Source organism: Fomitiporia mediterranea (assembly GCF_000271605.1).
Source record: "Fomitiporia mediterranea MF3/22 unplaced genomic scaffold FOMMEscaffold_11, whole genome shotgun sequence".
NCBI lineage: Eukaryota > Fungi > Basidiomycota > Agaricomycetes > Hymenochaetales > Hymenochaetaceae > Fomitiporia > Fomitiporia mediterranea.
In genome coordinates, this window is record NW_006760396.1 from 1,161,524 (window position 1) to 1,189,075 (window position 27,552).

At 45.2% G+C, this 27,552-nt stretch overlaps 11 protein-coding genes across 11 annotated transcripts; 5 read left to right on the forward strand and 6 right to left on the reverse strand.

Moving 5' to 3' along the window:
- Window positions 1-1,738: 1,738 nt before the first annotated feature.
- On the forward strand, window positions 1,739-3,131 carry FOMMEDRAFT_22853 (oxidoreductase). Its single transcript, XM_007269770.1, has 5 exons — window positions 1,739-1,856; window positions 1,912-2,043; window positions 2,100-2,661; window positions 2,712-2,836; window positions 2,898-3,131. Exons 1-5 carry the CDS (start codon window positions 1,815-1,817, stop codon window positions 3,012-3,014), a joined length of 978 nt encoding a protein of 325 aa, XP_007269832.1. The 5' UTR covers window positions 1,739-1,814; the 3' UTR covers window positions 3,015-3,131.
- A 429-nt stretch (window positions 3,132-3,560) lies between these two features.
- Window positions 3,561-4,856, forward strand: FOMMEDRAFT_148610 (oxidoreductase; the record flags this gene model as incomplete). The annotated part of the gene is made up of 6 exons (XM_007270016.1): window positions 3,561-3,578; window positions 3,651-3,697; window positions 3,763-3,894; window positions 3,951-4,512; window positions 4,564-4,688; window positions 4,740-4,856. The coding sequence occupies exons 2-6, from the start codon at window positions 3,659-3,661 to the stop codon at window positions 4,854-4,856; spliced, it is 975 nt and encodes a 324-aa protein (XP_007270078.1). The 5' UTR covers window positions 3,561-3,578; window positions 3,651-3,658.
- A 453-nt stretch (window positions 4,857-5,309) lies between these two features.
- FOMMEDRAFT_160216 (PLP-dependent transferase) lies at window positions 5,310-6,762 on the reverse strand (the record flags this gene model as incomplete). Its single annotated transcript, XM_007270017.1, has 4 exons — window positions 5,310-5,408; window positions 5,461-5,748; window positions 5,802-5,944; window positions 6,000-6,762. 4 exons carry the CDS (start codon window positions 6,760-6,762, stop codon window positions 5,310-5,312), a joined length of 1,293 nt encoding a protein of 430 aa, XP_007270079.1.
- Window positions 6,763-7,560: 798 nt separating this feature from the next.
- Window positions 7,561-8,624, reverse strand: FOMMEDRAFT_148612 (uncharacterized protein). Its single transcript, XM_007270018.1, has 5 exons — window positions 8,556-8,624; window positions 8,394-8,496; window positions 8,193-8,343; window positions 7,938-8,133; window positions 7,561-7,874 (listed from the first exon to the last, which is right to left on the reverse strand). The coding sequence occupies exons 1-5, from the start codon at window positions 8,568-8,570 to the stop codon at window positions 7,611-7,613; spliced, it is 729 nt and encodes a 242-aa protein (XP_007270080.1). The 5' UTR covers window positions 8,571-8,624; the 3' UTR covers window positions 7,561-7,610.
- Window positions 8,625-9,681: 1,057 nt separating this feature from the next.
- Window positions 9,682-10,340, forward strand: FOMMEDRAFT_58472 (uncharacterized protein; the record flags this gene model as incomplete). The annotated part of the gene is made up of 4 exons (XM_007269841.1): window positions 9,682-9,807; window positions 9,862-9,991; window positions 10,056-10,172; window positions 10,234-10,340. Coding segments are annotated over 4 exons (480 nt in total), but the record flags the coding sequence as incomplete, so codon positions are not given.
- A 356-nt stretch (window positions 10,341-10,696) lies between these two features.
- Window positions 10,697-11,503, reverse strand: FOMMEDRAFT_22855 (uncharacterized protein). The gene is made up of 2 exons (XM_007269771.1): window positions 10,818-11,503; window positions 10,697-10,758 (listed from the first exon to the last, which is right to left on the reverse strand). The coding sequence occupies exons 1-2, from the start codon at window positions 11,029-11,031 to the stop codon at window positions 10,733-10,735; spliced, it is 240 nt and encodes a 79-aa protein (XP_007269833.1). The 5' UTR covers window positions 11,032-11,503; the 3' UTR covers window positions 10,697-10,732.
- Window positions 11,504-12,353: 850 nt separating this feature from the next.
- Window positions 12,354-13,388, reverse strand: FOMMEDRAFT_160220 (uncharacterized protein; the record flags this gene model as incomplete). The annotated part of the gene is made up of 5 exons (XM_007270019.1): window positions 12,354-12,457; window positions 12,521-12,862; window positions 12,931-13,063; window positions 13,152-13,275; window positions 13,330-13,388. The coding sequence occupies 5 exons, from the start codon at window positions 13,386-13,388 to the stop codon at window positions 12,354-12,356; spliced, it is 762 nt and encodes a 253-aa protein (XP_007270081.1).
- Window positions 13,389-14,049: 661 nt separating this feature from the next.
- On the forward strand, window positions 14,050-14,843 carry FOMMEDRAFT_160221 (uncharacterized protein; the record flags this gene model as incomplete). Its single annotated transcript, XM_007270020.1, has 4 exons — window positions 14,050-14,143; window positions 14,203-14,217; window positions 14,274-14,743; window positions 14,802-14,843. 4 exons carry the CDS (start codon window positions 14,050-14,052, stop codon window positions 14,841-14,843), a joined length of 621 nt encoding a protein of 206 aa, XP_007270082.1.
- Window positions 14,844-15,217: 374 nt separating this feature from the next.
- On the reverse strand, window positions 15,218-17,237 carry FOMMEDRAFT_22857 (FAD/NAD-binding domain-containing protein). Its single transcript, XM_007269772.1, has 9 exons — window positions 17,009-17,237; window positions 16,744-16,952; window positions 16,624-16,695; window positions 16,189-16,568; window positions 16,117-16,134; window positions 15,889-16,062; window positions 15,731-15,820; window positions 15,630-15,680; window positions 15,218-15,574 (listed from the first exon to the last, which is right to left on the reverse strand). Exons 1-9 carry the CDS (start codon window positions 17,041-17,043, stop codon window positions 15,230-15,232), a joined length of 1,374 nt encoding a protein of 457 aa, XP_007269834.1. The 5' UTR covers window positions 17,044-17,237; the 3' UTR covers window positions 15,218-15,229.
- Window positions 17,238-18,725: 1,488 nt separating this feature from the next.
- On the forward strand, window positions 18,726-21,128 carry FOMMEDRAFT_92779 (cytochrome P450; the record flags this gene model as incomplete). Its single annotated transcript, XM_007269844.1, has 12 exons — window positions 18,726-18,855; window positions 18,915-19,018; window positions 19,073-19,164; window positions 19,217-19,260; window positions 19,315-19,412; window positions 19,477-19,652; window positions 19,809-20,073; window positions 20,174-20,454; window positions 20,508-20,744; window positions 20,807-20,839; window positions 20,894-20,922; window positions 20,980-21,128. The coding sequence occupies 12 exons, from the start codon at window positions 18,726-18,728 to the stop codon at window positions 21,126-21,128; spliced, it is 1,638 nt and encodes a 545-aa protein (XP_007269906.1).
- Window positions 21,129-24,346: 3,218 nt separating this feature from the next.
- On the reverse strand, window positions 24,347-25,709 carry FOMMEDRAFT_93491 (uncharacterized protein; the record flags this gene model as incomplete). The annotated part of the gene is made up of 5 exons (XM_007269888.1): window positions 24,347-24,555; window positions 24,683-25,011; window positions 25,064-25,101; window positions 25,150-25,264; window positions 25,519-25,709. 5 exons carry the CDS (start codon window positions 25,707-25,709, stop codon window positions 24,347-24,349), a joined length of 882 nt encoding a protein of 293 aa, XP_007269950.1.
- Between the last annotated feature and the right edge of the window lie 1,843 nt (window positions 25,710-27,552).

Consider the following 27,552-nt stretch of genomic DNA (forward strand, 5'->3'; position numbering starts at 1 on the left):
TAAACAGTACTACAATACATTTTTCTTAGCTCAGTAATATGAAGCATTTGTTTTGAAAGATGATAGTGTACTTTTATGAGCTATTTTAATGTAAAGTATCTTGTTATATTTGGCACAGCGTATACACTGTATACACTGTATACAGAAGTAGTGTATTGTATATGGGTCCTGCTGACCCAGTTTACACCTGTAATTATACACGCGTATGCGTATACGTGGGAAATTTTACACACGTAAGCGTATACGCTACGCATGGAGCACTACCAAAATCGTCATGTTCTTGTTCATATGGTCTATATTAAGCTTGTCAGATAGGGTTACAAACAGACACGTATTGGTGATTGTACACCAAATGCAGATGCTCATTCAAAGAACAGCATGTATTGGGTGAAAAAGAACAATATTTTGATCAGTGATTTGTGCAGCATTGGCCACACTAGCTTCTTCTCTCGGTCAATGTTCAGTAAATAGTCATAGGTCTAGAAAAGTTTTGAAAGTTGAGCACTAATATATCACATCAGATCAACTTTCCTTACTTGTATAGTGATTGCTGCAACTTGAGTCCAGAATGAGAGTGTGGTGTCAGTAATTTGCCTAGTTGCAACTTTTATTAACTATTACCATCAACGTACTACAAGGCAGGGAAGGAAATGCAGATAGCAGTAGTTCAGCATATAATAAAACCTCTCCAAACGATATACCACAGTCAGACTCACAGCTGTGTAACACAAGTGTTCCAAGGCTGGTACAGTGGGGAGTGGCTCGCCATTCGTTGGAGATGCCATTGAGACAGTGGGGAAAGGAGGATCAACTTACGGACGTCTGACGTTTATGGGTATATAATGCCCGGAAGTTTTAATCTTCATTTGAGGTACTGAAGCAATAGCCTGAGAGTTCTGTTCTAAGCTTTGCTGGTAAAAAAAGGAAGAGCAAACACAGTACACTACTGATCATCTCTGATCAGGGAAGACTGGGGCGGCTGAACCCATGATGAGTGCCGAGAATATCTTTCAGTGCATACTTATGCTCATTGCTCTGTCCGTCCCTTCCTTCCATTATGTCTGATACGACTTCAATTATATATTATCAGAAACTCGTAAACGCAATATAGAGAGATTCGAAGACAAACATCACTTGCTGTCTAACACTTTTTAAGGCCTTACATTCTTATGATATTGGAACAGTGCTTTAGAGTTTGTAATGAAACTTCGGCCTCAGGAAGGCTTTTTATACTGTCTTCTATTATCAGTGATTTGGTAGTAGAAGACACTACGTAGCATGCGTGTGGACGTTTTGAATGAAACACGATTGCCTGCTCGACTGATAATGAAGTACAGTTGGTAGTCCAAAGGATTAATGCAGGCGACAGTCCTCTGTGCAACTTGGCATCAGCTTCCATACTTGAGTGTAGTATCCATTGCATTCGCAATCGATTGCGATTTATTGACTCACAGAAATTGTCTACGGAGTTGCTTTACGAATTTTTTTCACAATTCGTATTTCTATTTGAATTTATATAGAAAGGTCGGTCTGTCCGACAGAGTTCGATCATGGTGGTAGAACGCGATGTGTTGCATTCCATTTCCAATGATAGACGTGTGTTCCTCACGGCTCCTTTTTCGGACTAACAGTTCCTCTGTTACCGATTCATGATTGGCCACAGACTGAATGCACGTGATTTATAGACGCGAAACAGAACTCCATTTCTCATCAGAGAAACTGCTCTTGAACACCGACTCAGACGTCGTCACTGTTTCTGTCTCACAGACAAGTCTCAGACATCCCTAACAGCTAGGTCCAAGATAAGAGTTCAAATGATTTTCGGCTTAGGGACACGTTGGAGTGCGAAAGGAAAGGTGCAAAATTTGGAACACCCACGTCACGCAATAGCTGACATAAACGCACATGTAGAACTGCTTCGTGACGGGAGGCTCCCAGGGCTTGGGACTGTCCCTTGCCATTCTGCTGGTAAAGAAAGGCGCAAATGTCACAATAGTCGCGCGGAACGTGGAGAACTTGAAGAAAGCAATTGCAGAGTTGGAGGTAAGAGATATTGCTGATCTTTGGCTGAAGCTTGTCCTTGACGCAAGTGAAAATAGCGTCATCGACAGTCTTCTGAACAAACGTTTAGATATCATTCCTATTCGCTCAGCACATCCGCAGACTCTCATGCTGCACTTGATGCCGAATGTCGAGCACTTGTGCAGCAGAGCGATGGAGCAGTCTCGACCCCGGACGCGTTTTTTCTCTGTGCTGGCTCGTCTCGTCCAAGTTTCTTCGTTGAAAATACAGAAGAGCATCTAATACAGGGCATGGAACAAGCATACTGGGTACAGGCGTGGAGTGCACACGCTGCTGTGAAGAAACTCGTCCAAGAGCAACGGCCGGGAAAAATTGCTTTCGTCGGCTCAATAGTCTCGATTATGTCTTTCATTGGTTACGCACCGTACGCACCCGGAAAGCACGCACTGAAAGGACTTGCCGAATCACTCCGTTCTGAGTGCATTCTATATAACATCGATGTCCAGATTTTCTTTGCGCCAACGATGGACTCTCCTGGGCTCGCAGAGGAGCTGAAGACGAAGCCTCAACTCACCAAGAAATTCGAGGACTCTGACGTGACACTGAGCTGCGACAATGCCGCCGCAGTCCTGCTGAAAGGTACAATAAATGCAATGACCCTCTATCAATGCATTCATTTTTTTTCTCAGGTGTAGAACGAGGTGACCACCATATCACAGCAACGTTCAATACACAAATATTTGCTAATTCGAATCGTGGGGCTACTCCGATTATTAACCCGTTTATTGGTCCCATTTTGGACTGCATTGCTTGGGTGCGCAGTTATAAGTATATATTCTCATGCACCCGAAACGCTCATAATGGCTCGTACCTAGATTGCTGTTCCTTTCTGGAGACGTGGTTGTGACTCAGAAATTCGAAAGAATCGGGAGGAGCATTGTAATTATCTTAAGACAGTCGGGTTCCTACCTGACTCGAGGAAGGTGGACTAATTTCAAGTCCGAAAATTCCTTCCAGAGTTCTCTCTTCGACTCGGAGTCTGACACTATGCTAAGATACTATTTGCTGTTGTTAGTAAATTAATGTGAATATTATGTGCCTGTACTCAGCTAAGCAAAGCTTTTCAGAAGTGAAAATCTCTTTACTAGTAACGCTTCTTGATGTACAGGCACAAACGTATTCACAACATAATAGGAGGATAAAAAGGATAGCAACACAACTTCATATTACCTTCGTTATGATTGTGGCACAATTCTTACATTCACTTACTAACGGCGAATATTCTTATAATAGAGTTATTGAAAATTAGGGATTTCTCATTTCGACCCCTGCAGTGACCATTGCATCTTTTCCGTGGAAAAAGAACTGTGTCTCTGATATACCTTCCATATGACTCTGGGGTTGAATAAGTTTTTAGTCCCGCTTTGGACAAGCAATCGGTGAATACTAAGCAACTTCATGATTTTTGACAACAGCTTGTTTGAATTGAGCACGTGATATTTCGCAGCGCGTTCTAAAATGCGAAAAAAAAACCCTGTATCAGATCAGTGTCCTCGGTACGAACTCTTATCATCGGGATACTTACTACACATCCTGACTTTCCCTGTTTTTTTTTTTTTTCGGATAAGTGAAGAAAATGTTAGGTTTTCGAGCACATTGGAATACAAAGGGAAAGGTGCGAAGTATAATGGGTTTGGGTATGGTAATAATACACCTGACATAAGCACTCGAGTCGAGTAGAACTGCTTCGTGACCGGCGGCTCCCAGGGCTTGGGACTATCCCTTGCCGTTTTGTTGGCAAAAAAAGGTGCAAATGTCACGATAGTCGCGCGGAACGTGGAAAATTTGAAGAAAGCAATCGCAGAGCTAGAGGTGAGAGATATTGCTTATCTTTGGCTGAAGCTTGAGCTGAACGCAAATGCAAATAGCGCAATCGGCAGTCTTCTGAACAGACGTTTAGATATCATTCTTATTCGCTTAGCAAATCCGCGGAGTCCCATGCAGCCCTTGAGGCTGAATGCAAGATACTTTCTCAGCAGAGCGGCGGAGCAATAACTGCCCCAGATGCGTTCTTCCTCTGTGCAGGCTCATCTCGGCCAAGTTTCTTCATTGAGAACACGGAAGAACACCTAATACAAGGCATGGAACAAGCATATTGGGTACAGGCGTGGAGTGCACATGCCGCCGTGAAGAAGCTCGTCCAAGAGCAGCGGCCTGGAAAAATTGTCTTCGTCGGCTCAACAGTCTCGCTTACGTCTTTCATTGGTTACGCGCCGTATGCACCTGGAAAGCACGCACTTAAAGGACTAGCCGAATCACTCCGTTCTGAGTGCGTTCTTTATAACATTGACATTCAAATATTCTTTGCGCCCACGATGGACTCTCCTGGACTCGTAGAGGAGCTGAAGACGAAACCTCAGCTCACCAAGACATTCGAGGATTCCGACGTGATGTTGAGCTGCGATAAGGCTGCTACAGTAATGTTAAAAGGTATTTTAAACTGGGATGTTTTTCTGCGCTTGCGCTAAAATTATTCTTTAGGCATAGAGACGGGTGATCATCATATCACAGCAACGTTTAACTCGCAAGCTCTCGCCAATGGGAATCGTGGCGCTGCTCCAATAACCAACCCGTTGATTGGTCCTATTCTGGACTGTATTGCCTGGGTATGTAATCCCGAGCATGTACTCCAGAGGCTGACATTTATTACCGCCCAGATTGCTGTTCCCTTCTGGAGACGTGGGTGCGACTCAGAGATTCGAAAGAATCGCAATGAACATCGAAATTATCTCAAGACAGTTGGGTTCCTACTGGACTCGAAGAAAGTCGATTGAGGCCGTTTCTGGCTTTCCTTTTGATATTTCCTTTGGATACCTTCTCGGACGAGCGAGACCGTGATGCCGTTATTCATTACTAATGTATCAACGGAATGACACGTGTACAATTGAGACGTGCATAATTATGTGCATATGTACACCGTCTCTTTGTCACTTTTTGTCACCTCAATCGATTTGTTATTTGGCTGAGGTGATCTCTGCCTTTCGAAAGGCCTCTCAACGAGTATGAACATTATATAAACCTATAGGTAAAGGACACAAGACTCATGCACTAGAATGAGGTGGTGCAAGATTTTACTAGATGGCGGGCTCTACTACAGTTTGACCATGCTTGGTGCGACATTGAATTCTTGAAGAAAGACGCGATACTAGGCAAAACCAGGAAAGATGTCCGCACCCAGAATTCAAACGCATAAATGCCACCCAATATGCTTGCTCTTCTGCTGGATATCATAGACGGGCTAAATGGATGTTCAAAGATTTGCCGTCAATTTGGGCTTGTCTCTGGACTGCAACCCAGTCTAATAACTGCTTGATGAAGTCTACCAACTTTACGACGCCATTTCAGTACTACTAAAGGCGATACAAAGAGAAGACGAACCTCGGACTCAGTGTTTTCTGCATGCACAATCACCCTAATTCTCTCTTGTCCCTTGGGAACGGCGGGGTGTGGTATAGCATAGCATGCATATCCCAAAGATTGTATATGTTTCGCAAGACTGAGCGGCATTGGTGTTAATATGGGGAAGATAGGCGTGCGAATCCCTTCCGGATATCCCTCTGGAACATTCCTCGGCGGAAGACTGATAAACTTCGCATCCACCATTTTCACTGCTTCGCGAAGGTGCGATTCGAAGAAGCGGCAGAGTTCCTGCAAACGGTCCCTTCTCTGTATTTCAGAAGATTAGCAAGTCGAATTTTAGCTGGGAAAAGGGTACATACGTCTTGACCTTTCTGGTTCATGACATAGTCAAAGGAAGCATTTAGGGCTGCTATATGGGTACGAGGTAAGGCTGTAGTGTATATGAACGGCCTAGCATAATTCGTTATATAGCTCTTCACGAGTACAGAAGTGAGGAGAACGGCTGAGAGGAATTCTGTGAGAAGTCATTGGACAAGAATTGTTTTGGACAAACGTACCACCGGAAAATCCGCGAGCCTTTCCGAATGTGTGCAGAACGGAATGAACGCGATGACCAAGCCCTAGCATGGAGACGATTCCTCGCCCGCCCTCGCCATAGAGACCAGTTCCGTGAGCTTCGTCAACAACAATATGTGAACAGTTCTTAGGAATGAGCTCATCGATCGAATTCAGCATCTCAGGCAGCGGCGCAAGGTCTCCGTCCATGCTGTACAGACTTTCCACGGCAAAGAACGCAGTTCCTTTCCCTTGCGCTATGTTTGGGTGCTGTTGGAGAACTACGCAAAGGGTCTGTTTGAGAGATAGCACCGAGTTATGGGAAAACGGGTATAGAGCATCTTTAGCTCGCGAGACAGACATTCCATCCCTCGCAGAGGCATGAACAAGTTCGTCAAAGATTATGGCATCCCCTGCTTGTGGCAGGGAACTGAAAAATGCTGTGTTGGCATCGTAGCCAGAATTGAAGAGAAGTGCTGCTTCGGTGCTGAAGATCTCCTTCATTCGGAGTTCGAATTGCACATGTGCTAGGGGGTTTCCACCCAAAAGACGAGATCCTCCTGCTCCGAGCGTGGCAGATTCTTGTGCGAGCTTCTCTAGAAACGATCTGCTCAGCTCAGGGTCGGAGGTAATCGACAAGTAGTCATTGGAGAAGAGGTCGGGTGCTGCGGTAGGCGTAGACTTCGCGAGGTCAAACAATGGAGTGCCACGATCCATACGTCCATCCAGAGCTTGTCGTAGGGCATTATCGAGCGGCGAATCCATGGAGCGTAGCAAGGATGCAGAACAGAATTCTGCAGGGATCTACTCATTTTTATGCCCTCTATTTTTCGTTTGTGTGCTGAGCACCTAGGTCTCTTCGAGCCTTCTGTTCCATTACCCAGGATTGAGACGCATCACTATTTCTCGCGAAAAGCAGACCACTGGTTAATGAGGGTTAGAAACGGAATTTCTAGCCAAGAACAGAACAATGTGAGTAATGTTGTGCGGGCTTCCGACGCCGTGGATTCTCAACGTGTTTACGTGTGTCTGGCAGCTGGAAAACAAGTGGACCGCATTCAACTTTCTCAAATAGGAATATTTATCCTGTCCCGTTTCGGCTGAACTTTGGTTAATGCCTCATTGAGTGATAATTAATATTTTTTTCCATTCAATAGAAGGCAGAATACTGCATCCAAGGGGTATCTTTATCTTCCGAGATTGTTCTGCGCGCAAGATCTTTCGATTAAAAATAGGCATGGTTTTTGTATTAGCACTGCCCTCAAATGCTAACCTCATATGCAGGGCAGGGGAAATCGGAACAAGTTCAAGTTCGTAAGCAGAATTGGATCAATATCTGGACCCAGGCTGTACGTTACAGATGGATGCAAAGCATTCAAGCATGGAAAATGAAATCGATGTGTGATTATTCATGAGCGATCCTTTGGTGAAGATTGTGGCATAGCTACATTACTATTCATTTGTTTAAACAGCTTTTTAATACAACTTTTCAATACGTTTGGTATAGAATATAGAGTTAGAGTCCGGGTCAATTCTTTTACACGAATGCAGCAACCATGAATGGGCGGTATCAGTACCATAAAATATAGTTGTTTGGGTTATCGGCAAGTAGATCAAGCACTCGCATAATGGAAGTCTTCTAAACGGACACACTTCTTTGGCTCCCCACCCTTCTCCATCGGGCTCCGAGACGAATCAAACGAGTTTGTTGAGTTGACCTGGATTCTGAGCGTCGATAGTTCGTGAGTCATATTCCTGGCCGGTATCCGCGACACAACGTTGAAGTGCATAGTTGACAAAGTGGCTTCCCGGCTCGCGATATCGTGCTGCGTCAGCTGTAATACAACCAGAACGATGATGACAACAGGATAGATGCCCTATACGAAAAAAATTTGAGTCATGAAGCCAGCGGGAAGGAAACTAGTTTCAATATAATTTACCGTTAGATGCGCTAGCATATCCGCAACGACATAGACGCCGTTACTATCTAGCAGAAATAGCACCAGGATAACGGCAAGGACGAGGATATAGAGAAACCCAGACTCGATAAGCAGCAACATTGCGATTCTGAATCTACCGCTTTCAAAAATGCGCGACCCGTTTTTCTCCAAGGCTTTCATACTTTGGCGATGCCGCCTTATACGGTAACTGTCAAAAGGCTGCTACTTGGACTATTTATACTATGAAGCACGCACCACGTTTTATACGAGATAACTGCAACCGCGTACAGGTTTGTCGCAATAGTGAAGGCAAAGAAGGGAACGAGCCAGTCAAATATGTTCTGGCTGAAGATTTCGTGCCCGCTTGGTTCGTTTGAGAAGGCGATTGTTAGTCCAATGGATGAGGCTAAATGGCATCTCGTGAGTCATTATCAGTTGGATTGCGCAAGTACCCACCAGTCCCACCTAGGATAAAAAGAACAGGAATTATGAGTACTTTGCACCCGCGACCTGCTAAAATCCATGCACGCCAGGCTACAATGCAATCGCCTATCAGACACTGGATAGCGTTTTGTGAGTAAGCATTCTTCAAACACTATCCAAGTACAGCACTCATACGTTTATTGTTTCCATTGCAATCTGAGCATACACCAGGGGGCTACCAGGGTCATTCAAGACAGTAAGTCGTCCGGTGGCAGCATCTTGCTTGAAGAAAGCGATCAAGTTTTGCCTCAGAGACAGAGCCAAATGTGTCGTCGAAAGCGAATACATTATCACAGTTAAAATTGTCATAATCCTGTGAGTTACCGTGGATCGTCGTCCTCTGCGTCTCCTGAAAGCAGTGGAAATTCAATCGCGTCATCGCCAGTACCCGCTTAAACTAACTTACAGAATGAGGTACATCGCCGCGCAGAATAGCACGGTAAACACTCCTAGGTATTGTTAGATCTATGCTACCCTCATCCCGTAAGTGTTGAACTGACCATGTAATACAGCCTCGCAGAACAAGGCTAGAAAATATGCCTCAGGGAGGGAAATTGTGGAGACCGACATTGTCATTATCGGGGAAAGCGGGATAAGGGAGCATAGCTTGGGTACAAAAGACTTGCGACTGTGACTCTCGGACAGAAGGAGGAGACCAGGAACCGATACTCGCGGGATTTCCTATGAGCTTCCTAATCACAGAAAACTGCATTAGCAGCACAGAACTCGAAGAACCGGGTTCGTCGTAATGGTAGACAGGTAACGTAGCATGACACAGAACCACCATCTCGCTTCTTATTTTCGGATTTTTTTCCTTCCGAACGTAGACTACCGGAATTTCCCACGGTCCACGTAATATCGTAAGTAGCTTGCAAATGATTGCATTCTAAATTTCAATTCCGTTATATATTGCCTTCCAGAAAAGAGTAAGCCGGTCCTCATCTCTGATACGTTCTGCTAGAAGATGACTTCCAAGCAGGTCTCTGGTATCTATGTCCGCCCCGTACAGCCGACGGAATATCAGGAAGCAGCGCGCGTCTTAACACGTGCCTTCGCTCGGGATCCTGCAATGAACTGGTATGGTTGTGTTAAGAAAGCAGTACCTCGTTACGATTCAAAGGAACCGCGTGCACTACGCACGCTGAAGCGGCTCTATGACTTTCAACTTGCGTTGCTCAAAGCAACTGTCCTCCTCGGAGGACTGGTAATTGTGGCAGTTGTTCCATTGGACACCACTTTGGAGGGTAAAGACCAGAAAAAGCAAGAGAAAATTGCTGGTGTCGTACTTTGGCTAAAGCCCGGCCAAACCCTTGATATCGGCCTGTGCACCCTCTTACGATCTGGATTCCATAAGGTACTCCTCGGATGGGGTATTGAAGGCATGAAGGTATGGTGCGACTTTGTCAATCACTGTCTTACCTTACAAATTTGATTCTGCTAGAGGTTGACAGTAGAGTTCTCGCCAGCAGTAGAACATGCGCTGGAGAAAACATTCAAGGCCAGACAGTTAGATAGGCTGGATTCATGGCACCTTCTTACGATCGTCGTTGACCCTGAGCATGAAGGAAATGGTGCGAAATGTCTCACATAAACCGTTTCAACTTCGACTGAGAATTGGGATGCGTTGGCAACAAGGGCTTTGCTCGCTTATGATGAAGGATGGTTTCGCCCGAACTGCACCAAAACCTGTCCACCTCGAAGCTACAACAAGTAAATCGCGCGACATTTACGCCAGATATGGCTTTGAGGTCAGTTCAGTGTGTTTTTTCCATGGACCTGCTTACTAGCGAAATGATATCCATTCCCCAGATAGATGAGGAACACCGATACGGTAAAGGCAAGGTTGATTCTAACGGATTAAAAGCGAGAGGAGACGCTGCAACTGGATATCCGGAATGGATTATGACGAAGGCAAGTACCTTCCATTACTTTTCATTTCATTTCAGAAAGTATAGGCGAATGATTACCTTGCTAATTCAATACCACAGTGGTCATACTGAATCACGTCAAAAGGAAGAGCACTTACATTATACCTGGAATGTCATCCTTGCATGAGATCACCGTATGTTGACTCTGGCGCATTCGTCACGATTGAGTTCCTGTCATTCGCATAATTCTTGTACAGGCTTCGTCCGCTGTTTGAGTGAGATATCTGCGGCCTTAAGGCCAAGGTAGAAGGCGAACGTCCACCTAATCTGGAAGAGGTTAAAAATGTCTCTTGTCAATATCTGAGAAACATTCCACACTGTATTTATTGTCCCAAACTTTTGAATGTAAAAATACCGTTAATTAGTGATAGTGGCAATTGAAAATCACAGAGGTCGAATGCCGATCTGTGCTGGCTTTCCTATCACATTAGAAACGGGGCTCCGTCCAATCGAACCTTTAACAACGGACCTCGGATAAGTATGCTTGAGTAACATACAGATAGAAAGCATTCGGACGTAAAATCCCAAGAATATAGAGGTACGAGAACTGCATACTGTCGGCGTGTATCAGCATAGGAACAAAGTTGAGCAATGACCTGGATGAAATGACGCGCTGCGACGTAACGGACGAAGCTAGGATGCGGGGAAGCAAGATCTGTCCCTTTTCCGTGAGATAAATCCATATGGCACGAGGCACGAAATCCAGAGAAACGAGTCTTCCTGTCGTCCTACCATATTCTCGTCGTGGCGCTCCAAGTATGCTAAACAGAACATATGTTATACAAATATGTTGCCAGCGCACCTTGAGCTTCTTCCGATACTTACGGACCCAGCCACCTTCTAGTTCGCCCTGCAAATGGCTTCATTATCTGGACGGCCTTCCGTTTAGTGAGAGCGTAAAAATATCTGGAGACGGCGGCCGTGGCTATTAATTACTACCACTTAAATTTACGCATTCTCATTTATCCATCCACGAACTTGACCTGTTTCCGTATCCACTGCACTGCCCTATTTTCGTTCTAGCGGTCCAGTCGCGAAAGCATGTAGCAACAACGTCGTAATTCTCGAATTCTCGCTGTCTTGTGAACTGTCTTGTGAAAAAAGGATGCAGATAAGCCAAGAATGCTGCCAAGGTTAGCCAGTCCGTTCCATTTGAACGTGGTGGGCCATAAAAAACAGTTAGTAAGTTACGTCCACCAAACAACGGACCTGTGAGACCATATTACATAATCTCGTACTGTGATTCTAATTTCTGGTAGATCGTGAATTAAAAGACAAATTGTACAACGTGAGGACTGGTGAGGAGTGGAACTACAGGATATCGTATTACGCATAGAAGCGACTAGAAAAATCCAACACAAGGGAGGGCAGGTAATAGGCAAACAAGTAAGCCAACCACAAACTTTACAGAGCGAGCCGCATAGATTCAAATAGTCAGTACTAGTGATCTTAACGTCACCGTCTGCAGCGTTGTAGATAAGCAGGCCCTCTCATAAAGCATAAAGCACAACCCACGATAGGAAGGACACTTCTTGTTGTCTTGCCGATGAGTGCTTCGCACTCTTCAATAGCGTTCTGGAGACTGGAATGGTCCGTGTCCGAACATCCGTACTTCTACAGCGTCCGTCGCGCGTCGCCCGCTGTCTTTCAAAACGTCTTAATCCGGTTGATGATTTCTCGTACCAACAGTTCACCCACCAGCTCCGCATAAATTTTGATATACAGCCTGACGACTACGTCACTATCAGTGTGAGGTGTTTCCGTCAAGTGGAGGCCAGGAGTAGGATTGAACGGCAAGACTACCAAGTCCCAGCGTTATGCGCTTCCAAAAACCGTGTGCACATTCATTTGCTTGCTTAGGTGCTTAGGGTGTCAATTAGAAAGCTTTCACTTGTCTAATATTAGGGCGTAGTCGCATATTCCCTTTTGAGGCATTCGCTTGCCTATAATATCCTTGAAAGGATACTCTGAAACTGAACATATGGTGCACGAAATCGTCTTCACATCAGTCGAAAGCCTTGCAAAGGTAGAAATTTATGATGGCTACGTCGGAGAAAAACCCCACATGCTCGCGAAAGACGAGCAGCTGCTGTCTAAATGGGCGTCTACCTTTGAAATTACGTCAGCCGTAACATCCACACTCTGACTATCGACTGCATGGAACGGACTGACCTACAAGGACAGGCCCAGGTTGTGCCTCTCGCATATTGCACTGTGGCAATAATCCTATCACAGTAAGGCAATACACGTGTTCTAGCATGCTTTCGTTAGCCTCGTCTGTATAAACATTCATGTCTTGTAACACGAGAAGTTGTGTCAACAAATTCATGTCAGGCAATTTGCAGCTTGGATTGTAATTAGATGGGATGACGGCATCTTCGGGAACGTGAGGTGGCAGTCGCTCGTCGAGCGGAATTGAATAGACTCCTTCCTCGACGAAGGCAAGTACATTCTTCGCATGAGTCCGCCAGACAACAGGCTTATGAGCAAGGAAGCACAGTGGAAGAATATAGACTACAAACAGGGTCTTTCTTAAAGTTGCAGTCAACAGGAACAAAGTAGGGCGGTGCGAATGGGTGTACCAATACTGGGTCCACCTGATACTATTGTACCATCCACCTCTGCTGGCCGTCCTGCGTTGGTCTTGAAGGGGTTGTACTGTGAATCCAAGTCAACATCCACGACTACACCTGAAGTCTCATTTGCCTTCAGACTCTAAGTGGATTCGATTGTCTGTCTCATCCGACAATGTGTGTCCCAGATGGAACTTGAAGAAAGCCGCGTTACGACCCCATTTCAACACATTCGTATGTTTTCGGACTTTGACATCCTTCATCTTGTACTCGTCGCGCCAAACAGGCTCCTTGTGGAACAGCATGCGTTCTCCTTGGTCCGTCCACGCAAGGTCATAGAGTGCAGCCAAGCTACTTTCTGGAACTTTTCAATTGGGATCAGGTGCGATGCGCTCTACGTGTTCGAACTGTTCGGCATGACTGAGGCTGGAGGGAGTGGGCACCTGCCTCTTTTTCCCACGGTCCATTTTACCCTGCCGCCTCGGCGACCGATAATGATGCTTCCCCGACTGCAAATTTGTTCGTTCCGCATATGGCTTGTGGATTTCTTACTGCAGGATTCCGATTTCCTCTCCTTAAGACAAATTAGCGGAAACATTTTCACAGTGCGGTGATGCGGTAGGTAGCCCGGCCTCTAAGTAGTCGTACGGATGACGTAAGCATATGACGGTTGCTCACGTTTCCTCTTTCCTCTAATCCGAATCGATCCCAACAACTTCTCATCATAACTCTTTAGACTAGTTCGATGTCCGACAGATCATTGCGGCCGCAACATGCAAATAGCTTCAAGGCTGCATGGTGATGATACTAATACTGGATAGACTCGAGGGTGAAGCCTCAGACATGTACATTCTTGATATCAAATGGTCAAAGCACGCCGCGACCTCTGAGCAGCAAGTTTTCGTATGTCCTGCAGCTGAGCATGTGTGGAAGAGAAAAAAGCTTCAGTCGGGCATCAAGATTTACCGTCCGGACTTCCGAGGGATCGACGTGTTGAATGGAAGTGGACTCTAGTGTCTCAAGTTTCTCGCTAGAGCGCCACGAATCGGAGAGGAACTCCGGCCATGGGTCCAGCAATCTTAACGACGACGACGGCGACGACGACTCTAAGGAGTGACAAGGCGGATAATGAACCAAGGAACACGACGATTATCTTCTCGTTCCAACTCTGGATTAACGAAACCGACCGCCTCAAGCAGAAAATCCAGCCAAAGTGATAAAGGTATAGTAAACTCTTTAATGTTTTCCGTGGAGAACTCCCTCTGACTGTGTGCATTCCAGTGTACTATCGTCTCTGTGAGATGCAGCCTTTCAGTTTTTACCGGCCTTACCTGATGTAGCCGGATATATAGTGACCTACAATGCGCCCTACAACTCGTCCTTCCCATTAGACACAGACGACGACTCTCTTTCCTTCATTCACGCCAATCGAATTCCTTCACCACGCCTAGCATCAGATTACACCAAATACATCTGCAAACGGGAAGGCATCCACCATACACGCGCAAAATTGTACACTTCCTCCGTCTCTCGTTCCGTATATTCGCATTCTCCGCATGGTAGGAAGACTCTCCCAGACGATCCAGCATTCAGGCTAGCCGATCCTGGAGCACCGTTGCGTCTTCATTCCCTCGGTTGCGGTTCTTCCCGCGAGAAACCACTCGTGTTGTACCTCGACCTCGACCCAAGTATGGACCGCACGCATGCAGCTCTACCTATCAGTAGACTCGAACGAGGGGGACGTCGCGTTGCGAAGATCGTACGAAGAGCTGCCGATGCAGTTCAGTCGTTTTTGTGTGCGTGCTTTGGTTCGCTGCAGAAGGTACCGAAAGGCATGGAGTAATTGCGTCACCCAACTGTACCATTACTTCTGCATCTAGGTTGGTCCTGGAACTCGTCAGCAAGAAGCTATGTCGATCTAAGGAACTCAGGTTGCCCCCCCTTCCATTTGCTATGGAGAAGTCATCTCGTGACCACAATAGGGACTTGTATCACCTCATGGATTTTGTTCTGTGTTTCTCTCCTTAATGCCACTTCTTATAGAACACGAAGGTCGGAATGTTAAAACACTGCATTTGAGTTGAGTCACCCACTTCCACCTTCGTCTTATCTACTGCAGCTTGCAACGTAGCGAAAGGATTCAGAGCTTAGGACAGCAACGAAGAAGGGAAAGAGGAAAGATGAATGTCAGGATAGAGACAAAGTCCGCTTTTCTAAGTTGCAACACTTCCGGTCACCTTTTCAGGTCCATTTTACATACATATGTCATGCTATTTGACAATAGAATCTCCTTAACAAAATAAGATACCTACAGCCTCGAAGTCTTCGGACCAGACGTCTCAACCACCTCTTTAAGCCTCCGTTCCGCCTCTTTCCACTCAACATTCGGCAACGCACTCCACTGAATCTCCCACTTCTTATATATCTCTCGTGTCAATTTCCCCAACTCTACGTCCGAGCCGGCACGAATGAGTGCTTCGTCGATGTCATCCGGGAGATTATTGAACTCGTATAAGAACCCCGACGTACGTGAGCGCTCGACGATGTGATTTCCGAATGGTCGACGAACGGCGTCGTAGACGCGTAGTACTGAAGCGAGATTTGATTTGTTTACTCCTGGTTGGGCAAGGAGTTTTCCGAGAATGAATGAATCCTAGGTGTCAAGACATTTGGTATTGAAAATTGTCATCGCGATAGGTATGGCTCACCTCGATAGCCTGACCGGCTCCTGCGCCCAGATGAGTAGTCATGGCGTGAGCCTGCAGGGTAGACTTGAGGGGACTTGCACCTGATAAACGGAAATACCCACCGCGTCTCCCAATATTGCGACTCGACCGTCCACGTATGTTGGCAACCCACGTATATGGCTGATTGCCCATCGCTGTACCTTCTCGGAACTCTTAATGTATATCCAATAATTGAGTACAGAACGATTATACAATGCCCAACAGAACATTTAACACATACGTCAAGGAGGGAATAGACTTCCGGCTCCCAACCCTTATATTGATCTAGCATCTCTTGCTTCGTCACGTCGACCACAGCGGGGCCGTCGAGTTGTTTTCCCTCTCCACTCGGGACAGTAACAAAAGGGACGAGATTTACGAGCCTTCCTTGAGATATCGGATAGGAGACGACATGCTTTACGAGAATGATCAGATCGGGAATCATACGGATACAATGGAATTAACGAACTTTGTCCTTTCCGCAATACTAGTTCACATTTCAGTATTCGACCTCATTTATGAAGTACGAACGACGACGTACCATCATCGGAAGTGAAGCAGCGCGATGGCCAGGCGCCACTTTCAATAACATGTTCGTATCCACCAACGCACGATAAGCGTAAGTTCCTGACCATTCGGCTTGCACAAAACACTTCAACTGGGCTTTCTTGTCTTCTTCCTTCGCTCTATCCGCTAATGATGTGTACATTTTCGCGCGTGTCGCGGATTTGATACCATCCGCTCCTACTAACATATCCGATTCAAAGGACGTACCATCCGCAAAGTAGAGAATCACGGAATTACTCTTTGTGGAGTACGATGTAAGCCGTTTGTTGAAGTGTGCGTGAAACATTGACGGCGGAGGTAAATTGTCCGTGAGGACTTTCAACATGTCGGCACGGTGGAGGGTAATTGATCCGTCTACTCCGTTCGCACGTCATGAGTATCTGGACTTGTAGTCCAGCTTTATACTTACAAGGTACGATCATACGATTGAAATTGAAGCCCTCTGTTGGCTGGTCGCTTTTCCTGTAACAAAAACCGGGTTCTTTGGGAGAATCAATATATAGCAAGTTAATGAACTTGTGCGACTTACTTATCTCATCTACAGGCGGCTCTAACGCCAATTTCCCCAGAGTTTCATCAAGACCGAGTTCCTGCATGATGAACCACGTCCGTTTCCACACCGAAATGCCTGCACCGATTTCCGTGAACTGAGGTAGCCCTTCGAACAAATCGATTTCGACGTCCTTGCAGTACTTGCCAATAACGACAGCGAGAGAAAGCCCACCGATTCCCCCACCACTTAGTGAGAAAAATTGAGCAAACCAATACCTAAAAAGTGCTAACACAGAACGTACCAAATGGCTATGCGAAATCTGGGATGTCCTTCCATGTAGACGATAGACCTCGTAATAGCAGGTAAAGAGAGAGCGAGGCAGGTTGCGAGCTCAGTAGGACAAGACACCGACTCATCGCTATCTATGTATGTGCTAAGCAAGAAGGAGGTAGCTTCGCATGACGAAGAGGCACGGATTGAATATGCGTTTTCCCATCAAGGCTAAAGATATCTTCCCCATTTATCGAAAAAAAAGTGAACATGCTCTGGAGCCGGAGGTTTACACGGACGTCGTCAGTATGAGAATTTCGGTGCATTGAAGAGCATAAATTGTCACCCAAGAATATAGAAAGAGGTGAAGGCAACTGCATTCCGTTGGCACAGGTAGTAGAGGAATCTTGAAACTTTGGCAGAGCAGCGAGAAGTTAGAACTCAGAGCTGCAATTGGTCAATTACGTAAGGAATTTAGTCATCTGTTAACAAACTCCACGTAGTTGTAATCGGTAGAAGGCCGAGATGACGGTGTCATGAGACGTTGCATCGAAATGTAATGAATAAGATGGACGATGAGGGGGCTCCTGATAACATTGCTATTTACTGGTGCTCTCTTGAGTTTGATCTATATATGCTGGGCGAAATGAATAGGAGTCGACAATTTTGGATAGTTGCCAAATCCGGAAAAGAACTTCATAAATCTGTTTTCGCCCTGTTTATTTTTCCATGATCACCTCATTCTTTATAGACAGTAACGGCTCTTATAATGGCACTTACAGCTTTCTGACTGCGGTGACCTTCATGAGGATCTACAATTCTGCGAATCAACCACGGGTCCATGCATCAAGTTTCAGGTATGTTCCTAGTATAGGTGACAAAGTAGAGCCTTAACGTCCTCTTCTTCAGAAGCCTTCAAGTCCAGGCGGCCGAACTTGTCTTGAAAAATCCAAGAAGGCTTGGATAAAACGAGTAACACCGGTTTACTCCTCGATAACTCCCCTTTGCTTCTTCGCTCCCTCTCTTGATCTTTTCGGGGGGTGTTCATGCCGTAATCTTCCACGTCGGCAGCCCGAACATAATCCTATCAAAGCCGACTTGGAGACGTTTCTCTAATGTTTCGACAGATACTCAGGTGCACAAGAAGATCAAGTAGGTGTGGAACATTTTTGCAGCAAACGTATATTATTTGAGTGTGAACCGCTTATTGGGCTACTCTAGTCGGTTGCTTTTTGCCATCTTATTGGCAGGTGGATCTCGAAGCTGCCTTGTGGAGAAACTCATCATCCAAGTCACTTATGGCACCGGTCACTCGTGGCTTCTTCCGCGGACGTGCATAGCACCTTTGTCATATCTCTTATTCGAAGAGCACGTTTCGTCATACCCCCGGGAGATAACCGTATATCTTATGCTCTTCACTATACAGATTTGATGCTAATCATGTTGAATTGGTAAAGAAGGACTGCACGAACATGTTCCTAAGTGCTGAGAAGCACTCCCAGAAATACCTTCAGCTCATGTCGTGAGAGATTTACATCAGAGCAGCTGATGCAAAACCACTTCGTAGAGTCTTCTGCGGTTGCCGAACCTCCGAAAACTCTTCATTTCGCACTACTCTCGCAGTTTACATGAGCTTTGCTGACACCGGGAGGAAATAGGAAGGCTCAAGTATCAATGCCCGAGATGCAAGTGGGAAGGCATATAAGAGCCAAAGGACACCATGTACTAACTTACGAATAATATCAACAATGATATCGTACTCTGAAGTCGTCTCTCCTATCCTCGTTGCACTAGCAGTATGGCTTTGCTTGAGGTTCTTCCTCGCTAAATCCCCACTCTCGAACATACCGGGCCCTCGTAACGCATCATTGATATCAGGTACGAATGCCAAATATTTAAATAACCGTACACGGCCTAGTCCCTGACATTTTCACCAGGAAACTTCAAGCAACTGCTTAATCCGAATAGCTGGGGCTTCCATCGAGAGCTCAGGGATGCGTACGGAGGCGGAGGCGTTCGCAAGCTACATGGGTTGCTCGGAGTGCGTCTCATCGACCGTTGATTGATTAACCAAAATTAGCTAACGTCTCCGCAGAGCGAACAACTTTATGTTTTCGACCCTCTTGCGTTGCATCACATCTTGGTCAAGGATCAGAGTGTCTTTGACGAGACGCAGGCCTTCCTGGTGTATGCCGTCGAGTGATCGCTGCAAAAACTACAGCTGATAGAGCCTCTGCAGGAATAACAAGGTCATCTTTGGCAATAGCCTGCTGTCGAGCTTTGGTATACTCTATCTCTTCCTCATAGGTGATCCGGAAATTAATTAATAGTATACAGGTGAGGAACATAGGAAACAACGGAAGATGCTCAATCCTGTATTTTCCACCAAGCACATGCGCGAAATGCTTCCCATGCTGTATCCAATCGCATATGCAGTGAGTATATCTATTGAATTCGTTACATTTCCCTACAAAGAGTCTCATGCACTTCTCGTAACAGTTACGAGAGAGAGTTGCAAATGACGTCCGGAGCGCAACTGGGTACGTTGACGTTATGGGTTGGATGTCTCGTGCTGCACTGGAGTATATCGGCCAAGGTGGCTTGGGACATTCCTTCGCATCACTTGATGAAAAGAAGAAGATAGACCCCTATAGTGATGCATTGAAGATGGCCTTGTGAGTGTTTCATAGGTCCAGTCCCACGTTCATAATGTTCCTTTTCAACCACTACGAGTCGGTCGGTCGTTGTTTCCTCGACATCAATTCCCATTCGCCGATTTCAGAATTTTGTTATTCGTAAATGACTTTTCACGCTGACTAATGGTTTTAAAGCCCTCTACTTCTAAGAACCGCATTTCTTCGGGAATTCACGCCTTGGTTGGTCAGGTTTGGCTCCCCAGGGCTCAGACGACGTATCCTGGAGATGATTCCGGCTAGTCTGGTCAAGGATCTCGTCAGCGTAGCTGATACCCTTGAGGAATCGTCTGAAGATATTTTACGCAAAAAGCGTCAAGCGATTGAAAAAGGAGATGAGGCAGTCCTTACCCAGGTCGGAAAAGGAAAAGATATTATGAGCATTCTCCGTAAGCCTAAAAAGGTTTTTGAACAAATGCACAAGCTGACTCAGCATATAGTCAAAGCGAATTCCGAAGACAGCATCGATGAGAAAGAGCTGCTTGGTCACATGAAGTAAGTAGATGTCTCTTAAAAATAGCCCGGTGGACTCTGCTCACATTCCTGTTAAATATAGTACATTCATTCTCGCGGGACATGATACAACGACAAATGCCATCAGCCGTATCATCGACTGCCTAGCTCATAATCAGGATTACCAATCCAGACTTCGCGAAGAACTCACTGAAGCGTACCAAAAACAAGGCGAGCTCGACTATGACGCCTTGCAAGCGCTTCCGGTACTCGACGCCGTCTGCAGAGAGACGCTTCGCGTACACTGTCCAGCGCTAATGATCAATCGTGTGTAAGTCGCCATTTATGAACCTAACTTGACTTTTTTAAATGAGAACCTTATAGAGCGACGAAGGACGTCATACTGCCGCTCATGTGGCCCATTAAAGCAAAAGACGGAAAGAGTGAAATCAGGGAAATATTTGTCCCGAAGGGAACCGAGGTGTATGCATCTATTCTCAACGCCAATACTAGCAAAGAAATCTGGGGTGACGACGCAGACCAATGGAAACCATCACGCTGGTTGAACCCTTTGCCAGAGAGTGTCGCGAATGCGAAACTTCCCGGAGTATATTCCCAAATGTGAGTTGTCAGACGTGTCGACTACCATGCTCACACTTGTCTAATGAACCATGCTTTTCTAGGATGACCTTTGCTGGTGGTTCAAGGGCGTGCATGTACGTTCTTCAAATCCGTTTGCTGTACATTCCTAACTGTACTATACATTACAGCGGGTTCAAGTTTTCTGAGATGGAGATGAGTAAGTCAATTAGGCGCAAATAACATCAGGATGACTAACTAAGTCTCGCTATCTCAGAAATGGTTCTGTCCGTACTTATCAGAAACTTCGTTTTCGAGCCTGGTCCTGCCGTGCGCTGGGAGTTCGGGCTGATAGCAATGCCGTTCCTCGAGTCGTCTACGGATGGTGCTCCTAAGCTTCCTTTGAAGGTGTCTTTTGCAAACTAAATTGTATAGTAGTCGCAGAAATTTCTGTCAAGATATACATCGTTTCAGCAGCTTAGCAATGTTACCCTTGGATCTCAGTTGTATCATTATTAGTGTCATCGACGCTCTGCTATACGTGACTGTCCCGGTTTGGCTGTCAAACCTACGGTTACGCTGTTTGAGACGCTCCAAAGTGAAATATTAGTAGTGGTCACTGGATCCAGCGTCTGCTCGAGGACCATCGGTAGAAAAAGAAAGCACAGTCAGAGGCATGTCCTTTCTGAGGTATCTGCAAGGTATACGGATTATCCGGGGCGCGTTTTATCGACCATCTGTCTAATTAGCCAACGCTCGCAAATGTCCTCGCCGAGTGAGTAATTCTACGTTTTTGACCCTCATGTACTGCATCATATTTTTGTCAAGGACCAGCATGACCGCGGACATTCTTAGCGTATGCTGCTGAGTCAATCGTTACGTAAACAGCAATTTACAAAGCGTCTGCGGAAATTAAGGTCTTTTTCGGCGACGGCCTCCTGACAGCTTTGGTACTTGGACGGACCTTGGTTCAATGGTTGGATACATGTTGGACCCACAGTGTCCAACGAGGCATCGCCACCGTGCGTCCGGGGTCCTGGGTTGTTTTACTTCCGTTAGAGTGTTTGCAACCGCGCGGGAACAATAACAACGCTCCGCGTTGCCTGATAGGGCTTGGCGTGATTTGCAAATGCCCTTTGACCTCGCTAAGTCGAATACAAGAGCGCGGTCCCTGTTCAGGACCACTGGCTTCCCATGGATGGAAAGGGGACGGTGCAACCCTAGCGTGAAATCATCCAAACTTAGCAAAGGATAATAGCCTGCCCTAAGGCCAACAGCTCTGTTACATAAAAGCGGCGACCTGGGATTCTCGGACAGGAAAGGTGTCCAGATGTATGCGGACGGCGTCTGGCTCTGACAGCGCTTAGGGTCTCGAGTGCATCTTGTGGTAAATCATGGCGGATTACAATACAAACTATTTCCAATTTACGCATGGCTCCATTCTGCACGCTGTGGTTACATTGTCTTCCCTGTGTCCGCAAACGCCAGTCCGCGCAGTTTGGTTAGGATGTCCTGCACGAACATCACGCTCTGCTGATCGGCCCTGTCATCCTGCGTGTCCGTCTCCTGGATATAATCCAAGGCCGCATCGTACGACAATACATTGCGTTCCCCGAATGTCAAACAATGAAGAATAATCTCCTTTAACGTATCACCCATTGTGACAGGTACCGCCCTTTCCACAAATTTCATCAAGTCAAAGCGTCGGAGCCAGCTTTTGTCCTGTTGTACCGAACGGCCTCGGGTTTCCAAAACTTCCTCGTAATGATCGTCAGAAATGTCCACAATACTGTGATCAAACACAAATCCATCGTTCTCACTGTCCCATATCAGAAGAGACCTCCATATTGCAACCTCGAGGAGACAGATTCCAAGGCTGTATATGTCGTCGCGCATTTGAAACTTCTTTCGTTTGTATGAAATTAGATGTCGTGGATGAATATACAGGGTCCTCGCGAGTGCCGCTCCGGCATATGTCCTTAGATCGGAAGGCCCTGCAGACAAACGGGCCTGTCCGAAAGATAGTAGATAGGGCGTCCCAAGGGTGTTATTGTCGTGTACAGTGCTGAGCGGCGTCGTAACGATGATCGAATCTGACCTGATATTTTTATGAACGAGTCCGAGTGACTGAACGATAAGCACCGATGTTGCGAGCTGAATGCAAAATTCAAGGCGTGCATTGATAGAGTGTTCGGCTGGTCCGGACAATAGCAGGCCGCGCAGTGTACGCGGAGTACCTGTTCCAGATGGAAGACGGAAAAAAAGATGGTGGTTCTTCCCAGAGTTTGTAATAGCGTAACCGAGGCATGGAAGGATGCCAACAGTAGCTCGAGTGCGGTATTCATTGTCTGACGGCGCCTCGGCAAACAGCCGACAAATAAGCAATGTGTCGCGTTGTTCCTCCTCGATATCGGGAAAAAAACGCCGTATCGTGATATCGCGCAAGTCGACAATACAGCCAGCATAGTCACCATTTTGCAAGCGAAATATACCGGAATTGTGGCTTGGGTCGATGTCGAAGGCGGACTCCAGCTGTACTTCATCGATAGGAGTAACCTCAATTTCTGATTTTGCACGTTTACGAGCAGCAGCGACGAATGCAACGTCATCTGGCGTATCTCCATGACTGTTACTTGAGTCTGTCGTTTCCATGCGCAACTTCAAACTTGGAGATGTCAGGAGAAGTTGTGCTAAACGCGTTATCCACTTGTTGAGCCTCTTCATAGCATCCTTAATTTCAATTGCACCGAAGGCAAGATACGCAGCTTCCTGGAGTAGTTTTATACTCTTCACCGGATTTTTCCTTTGAACATCACCAGAGCCGTCTTTTTTGCTTTGAGCAATCTTTTCAGCAATAGAGGCCGCCAACTTGGCTAGAATCATCCGTCCCTGAGGCTTCGGGTTGAGTTTAAGTTTCACTGACCAATCGTGGAGAATGTGCTCTGCTGTTTCCAAGGCATTCGCTGCGTGAAGGAGAGCTTCTTCCAGAAGCGGGCGGGACGGGTGGTTGAGTGTACCTGGGTCTTTGATATCCACGAAGGCCGTGTAATACTTGAGAGTTGATGCACAGAAAATAGCATCTTCGACTATTTCGATATGGTCCGCCGTAATTGTTTTATACTTGGCTATTACTCTGGCAACCTTTATGAAATCTTCGACGTACGATGGTACACCCAGGACCAATGAGACAAGGTCTACCATGGTGATCTAGGTCCCAGTAAGTCTGGGTGACACTTTTTCTCTGGTGGACTTACGTTTGAGCTTGGCCGCGGCTAAGAGCGAAGGAATGGTAAAACAACACAAGGCCCACACGCGTCTACACGATCATATATGTCCATATTAGGCTCACGAAAAACTAACCTTATGTAGGATCAAAACGAGTAGAATTGTTTCACAGCCTTAAATTGAGTTTATGGTTAATACGAAATCTGTTTCTGCAGATATCCGAGTTGGGAATCTACTGAAACTTGCGATATAAGAAGTGCCAACACCGTCCGGCATTGTATACCTGGGTGTCAAATACAAAGGCGCAAAAACATCGCAATAATACTAGAACTCAGTTACAAATTCCGAAAGTACTATTTGTATGACAACTTCAAAGGCAGTTCTAAAACAGTGTATGAAACGACAAGTTGGCCATCTGCTTAATAGTGTTTCAAAATGGAATTAGACAGCTTACTGATGATAGCCTTTGAAATATAGAGTCCCTCGTGAGTGACTGAACTGATATCTTGGAACACACGCTGCACTAGACCAGCATCCTTCTCTATGAGCCTCCATCTCAGGCGAAAGCTTGACTGAGCATTTATCACTTGATAGAATTGCTTCAAAGCCTGCTCTGCTGTAGGTCTATCTTCAGGAAATGCTTTGGTCATGGAATCCATGAGAGACGACAAGAATGCAAGATTTGAGTATTTCTGTTACAACAGAATCAGAAAAACAAATAAAAAATCCGCTTTGCATTTTTTAGAAAGCTCGACTCACATCCAGGAACGTTTTTCTGTATACGTTTCTGAGAATAAAAACATTGACCACAAACGGGTCATACGGAACATTACGAGACAGCTCTGGAACCTCACAGTCTTGACCATCTTTGCTAGTAACATGCCTCTGGTCCTTTTTGACGTCTTCCTCAAAACGGGAGGAGATGTCAAAATCAATAAAGTAATACTTGACACCCTCAACATCACGGCAACGTCGGACTAGTGCATGTTTCCTCCCCAATGGATCCTTTAAATTAGCAACTGGATGAAACCCCTTTGGATAGAGCACTGTAGCATCCAGCATTATATTTTCAGCTGCACAATCTCTTAAAGACACTGAGCAAAACAGAATATGGTCAAGAACTAGTCGAGACACACCTGTGGGCTACATTTTGGCCATGCATGTAGACCAAGCCCTTTGTAAACATTAGCATAAATGGAAGATAAATAGATTTTCCACTCACTTCAAGGGTTTGCTTGACAAAATCAAGCACTTCATCAACAGAGAAAAAGGGAGGGTTGTTGAATGTGTGAAGGAAAGGCATGATGAGAAACACATATTTTGGTAAAGACAGATCACTAAAATAATCGAGGACCAGGATGCAGTGATTTGTGGACTTGGCAGAACCTCCATCCTTAGAAGACAAAAAGTATACAATGGTAAGCTCTTGCAAGGCTGTTTCGACACGTTTGATGGAAACGGTTCTGCTGTCCTTTACACATGTTGCATCAATTACATTCAGGGTTTAACAAGACATGTGCTCCAGGCACAGAAAATGAGTACATTGTATTGTGAATATAAGTTGATATGTACAATGTTCCAGATAGAGTACTCAAAGAAAAATGCATTCTTCCCAGTTCCCTTCCAAAACAGGATCCAACCTGGTTGATAATGAGGTTGTAATTTGTAACCACAGGACTCTAGTAGCTCATAGTAATCTCTCCACCATGCCTCTACATCAGTTAGCACAGCATTTTTGTCAGGCTCTTCAGGTGCCTTGTCCCTGCCAACATTAGCAGCCATGCAGGTCAAGGTCAGAATTGAGGGGCACATATGGTTTGCTAGCTGTCTAGTATTATGAAGTTTGTTCATGTAATGTAACTTGATTAGGGTATACAACAATAACCTTGTTTAGCAGTAGTATGAGAGTGACTGTGTTTGTGTTGTTCTCCTGGTTGCTACCCATCTTCTGATATTGCTTCCAGAATGTTATCCCAGTATTTAAAGGCATGCTGGATCTTCCTGTTGTATTGTATAACTTATATAGGGGCAATACTAGTTTCTGTCATTTACACATTAAAGCAAAATGAAATTTAGTAGTATTGTATGTCTCTCAAGATATGTAGATTCAAAGGAAAGGCTAAGCTAAAGAATTCCCTTATTTTATACAGAGTAATGAAAGGATAATGTACTAGAAATACTAGAGGCTTAATAAGCTTTGTTCAGAAAGCAAGGGATTTGCATTTGATAAGCTCATACCTAAGACAAATGATCCAATGTCTAGAGAGAGATATACTGAGCTTGAAAAGTGTGTTTATCCATCTCTGCTAGATATTGAGCTGTTTACCTATTCTGGACAGGGTTGAGCTTAGATATACAGGCTACCAAGCAGGGTGCAAGTCAAGCAAGCTTGTAAAGGTGAAGCAGACAATGGGTCAGAGTAGTCTTCCATTAGACACAAAGCAACTTAACAATAATATAGACAGGTTAATAAAACTACTTGTGGTTAGTCAGTTCTAAGAGTAGGTTCTGTACATTTGGCTGAACCTCTCATTTATTAGTATACAACCAAGTAGTGGCAGAGCTATAATGTCCTATCTCCTGTTACTTTTCAGCCAGATCTTGCATTGATACTAGAGCTGAGGACTGTATCTTCATTTGATAGAGAGTAGGTGCTGAGTTTTGAGCAAAAACATTACCTTTTCTCCTAGGAATCAGTCAGCATGTGTAATACAGAAGGAATCAAGACTGTATCTAACACAATGGGTTTGCTCCTGGGTGAATTTGATTTGACGTGTCATGCACTCTGTGAGTGGTGGTGTGATTATTACTTGGATAAGCAATACTATTGTATGGATTTTTTTATGACTATTTGCTTTAAAGTGACTTTTATTTTTGACAGAAACATCAGTATAGAATAACATGTAGGCAATGGCTAGAAAAATGGTTTTCATCTTGGACTACTTTGACTGTATTGTAAGTAACAACTGAAGACAGTCTTCTATTACTTACATTACTATACTAGGCAGATGCAGAGATAGAAACTCTCAGCCCTTTATGTGACTGTGTTGTAGAGAGTCAGTCAATAGCAATTGAAATCATTATGCTTGTTAGTGCTTTCCCTGTAAAGGTTGAGAGGATTAGACCTTGTTTGGAATTTTTCATCCTGTCAGTTATTGAAATTTGATTTATTGCTACCAGGAATTGATGGCTGTGTGTAACACAGCATTTTGTTTGTAATTTCAGACTGTACTTTCACCCTCAAGCATAACCTGCCAAACGTCTCACAAGTACTCCTCCCTGCTGTGCTCAAATTGAAGTCTACTATTTACATAAGTAATACACAGCTGTATACATGTAGTATTACAATTGTAACATATTTATCTTCAGCACTTAGGTGGCAAGCTTGCTTCTGCCAATCCAGAGCAAGGTAAGCTAGGTCTTGTGTATGTTAATAGACCAGGCTTAACAGATTACTGGATCAGATGCATCTGCTGTATGTACTATTTCTGCACAAGGCCAATCAGAAATAATGGAATCAGGGCTGGTGTGAGATTCTTCCGATTTTGATGAGTCTGTCATCACAAAAAAGTCGCAACAAATGTATTTAATAATAGCAAAAGTAATCTAATAAAATGATTTCATA

Bases quoted from the DNA above. Each gene is read 5' to 3' on its own strand.
- FOMMEDRAFT_148612 (XM_007270018.1), bottom strand. The intron at 8,344-8,393 runs GTGGGTACTTGC...GATGCCATTTAG, and splicing joins TTTTATCCTAGGTGGGACTG to CCTCATCCATTGGACTAACA. The intron at 8,134-8,192 runs GTGCGTGCTTCA...TTACCGTATAAG, and splicing joins GTTATCTCGTATAAAACGTG to GCGGCATCGCCAAAGTATGA.
- FOMMEDRAFT_22855 (XM_007269771.1), bottom strand. From the start codon at position 11,031: ATGGATTTATCTCACGGAAAAGGGACAGATCTTGCTTCCCCGCATCCT. The intron at 10,759-10,817 runs GTCCGTTGTTAA...TAGGAAAGCCAG, and splicing joins CTCAAGCATACTTATCCGAG to CACAGATCGGCATTCGACCT.
- FOMMEDRAFT_22853 (XM_007269770.1), top strand. From the start codon at position 1,815: ATGATTTTCGGCTTAGGGACACGTTGGAGTGCGAAAGGAAAG. The intron at 2,044-2,099 runs GTAAGAGATATT...AAGTGAAAATAG, and splicing joins AAGCAATTGCAGAGTTGGAG to CGTCATCGACAGTCTTCTGA. The intron at 2,837-2,897 runs GTGCGCAGTTAT...GCTCGTACCTAG, and splicing joins TTTTGGACTGCATTGCTTGG to ATTGCTGTTCCTTTCTGGAG.
- FOMMEDRAFT_22857 (XM_007269772.1), bottom strand. From the start codon at position 17,043: ATGGAAGGACATCCCAGATTTCGCATAGCCATTTG. The intron at 16,953-17,008 runs GTACGTTCTGTG...TTTCTCACTAAG, and splicing joins AGATTTCGCATAGCCATTTG to TGGTGGGGGAATCGGTGGGC. The intron at 16,696-16,743 runs GTAAGTCGCACA...ATTCTCCCAAAG, and splicing joins GCCGCCTGTAGATGAGATAA to AACCCGGTTTTTGTTACAGG.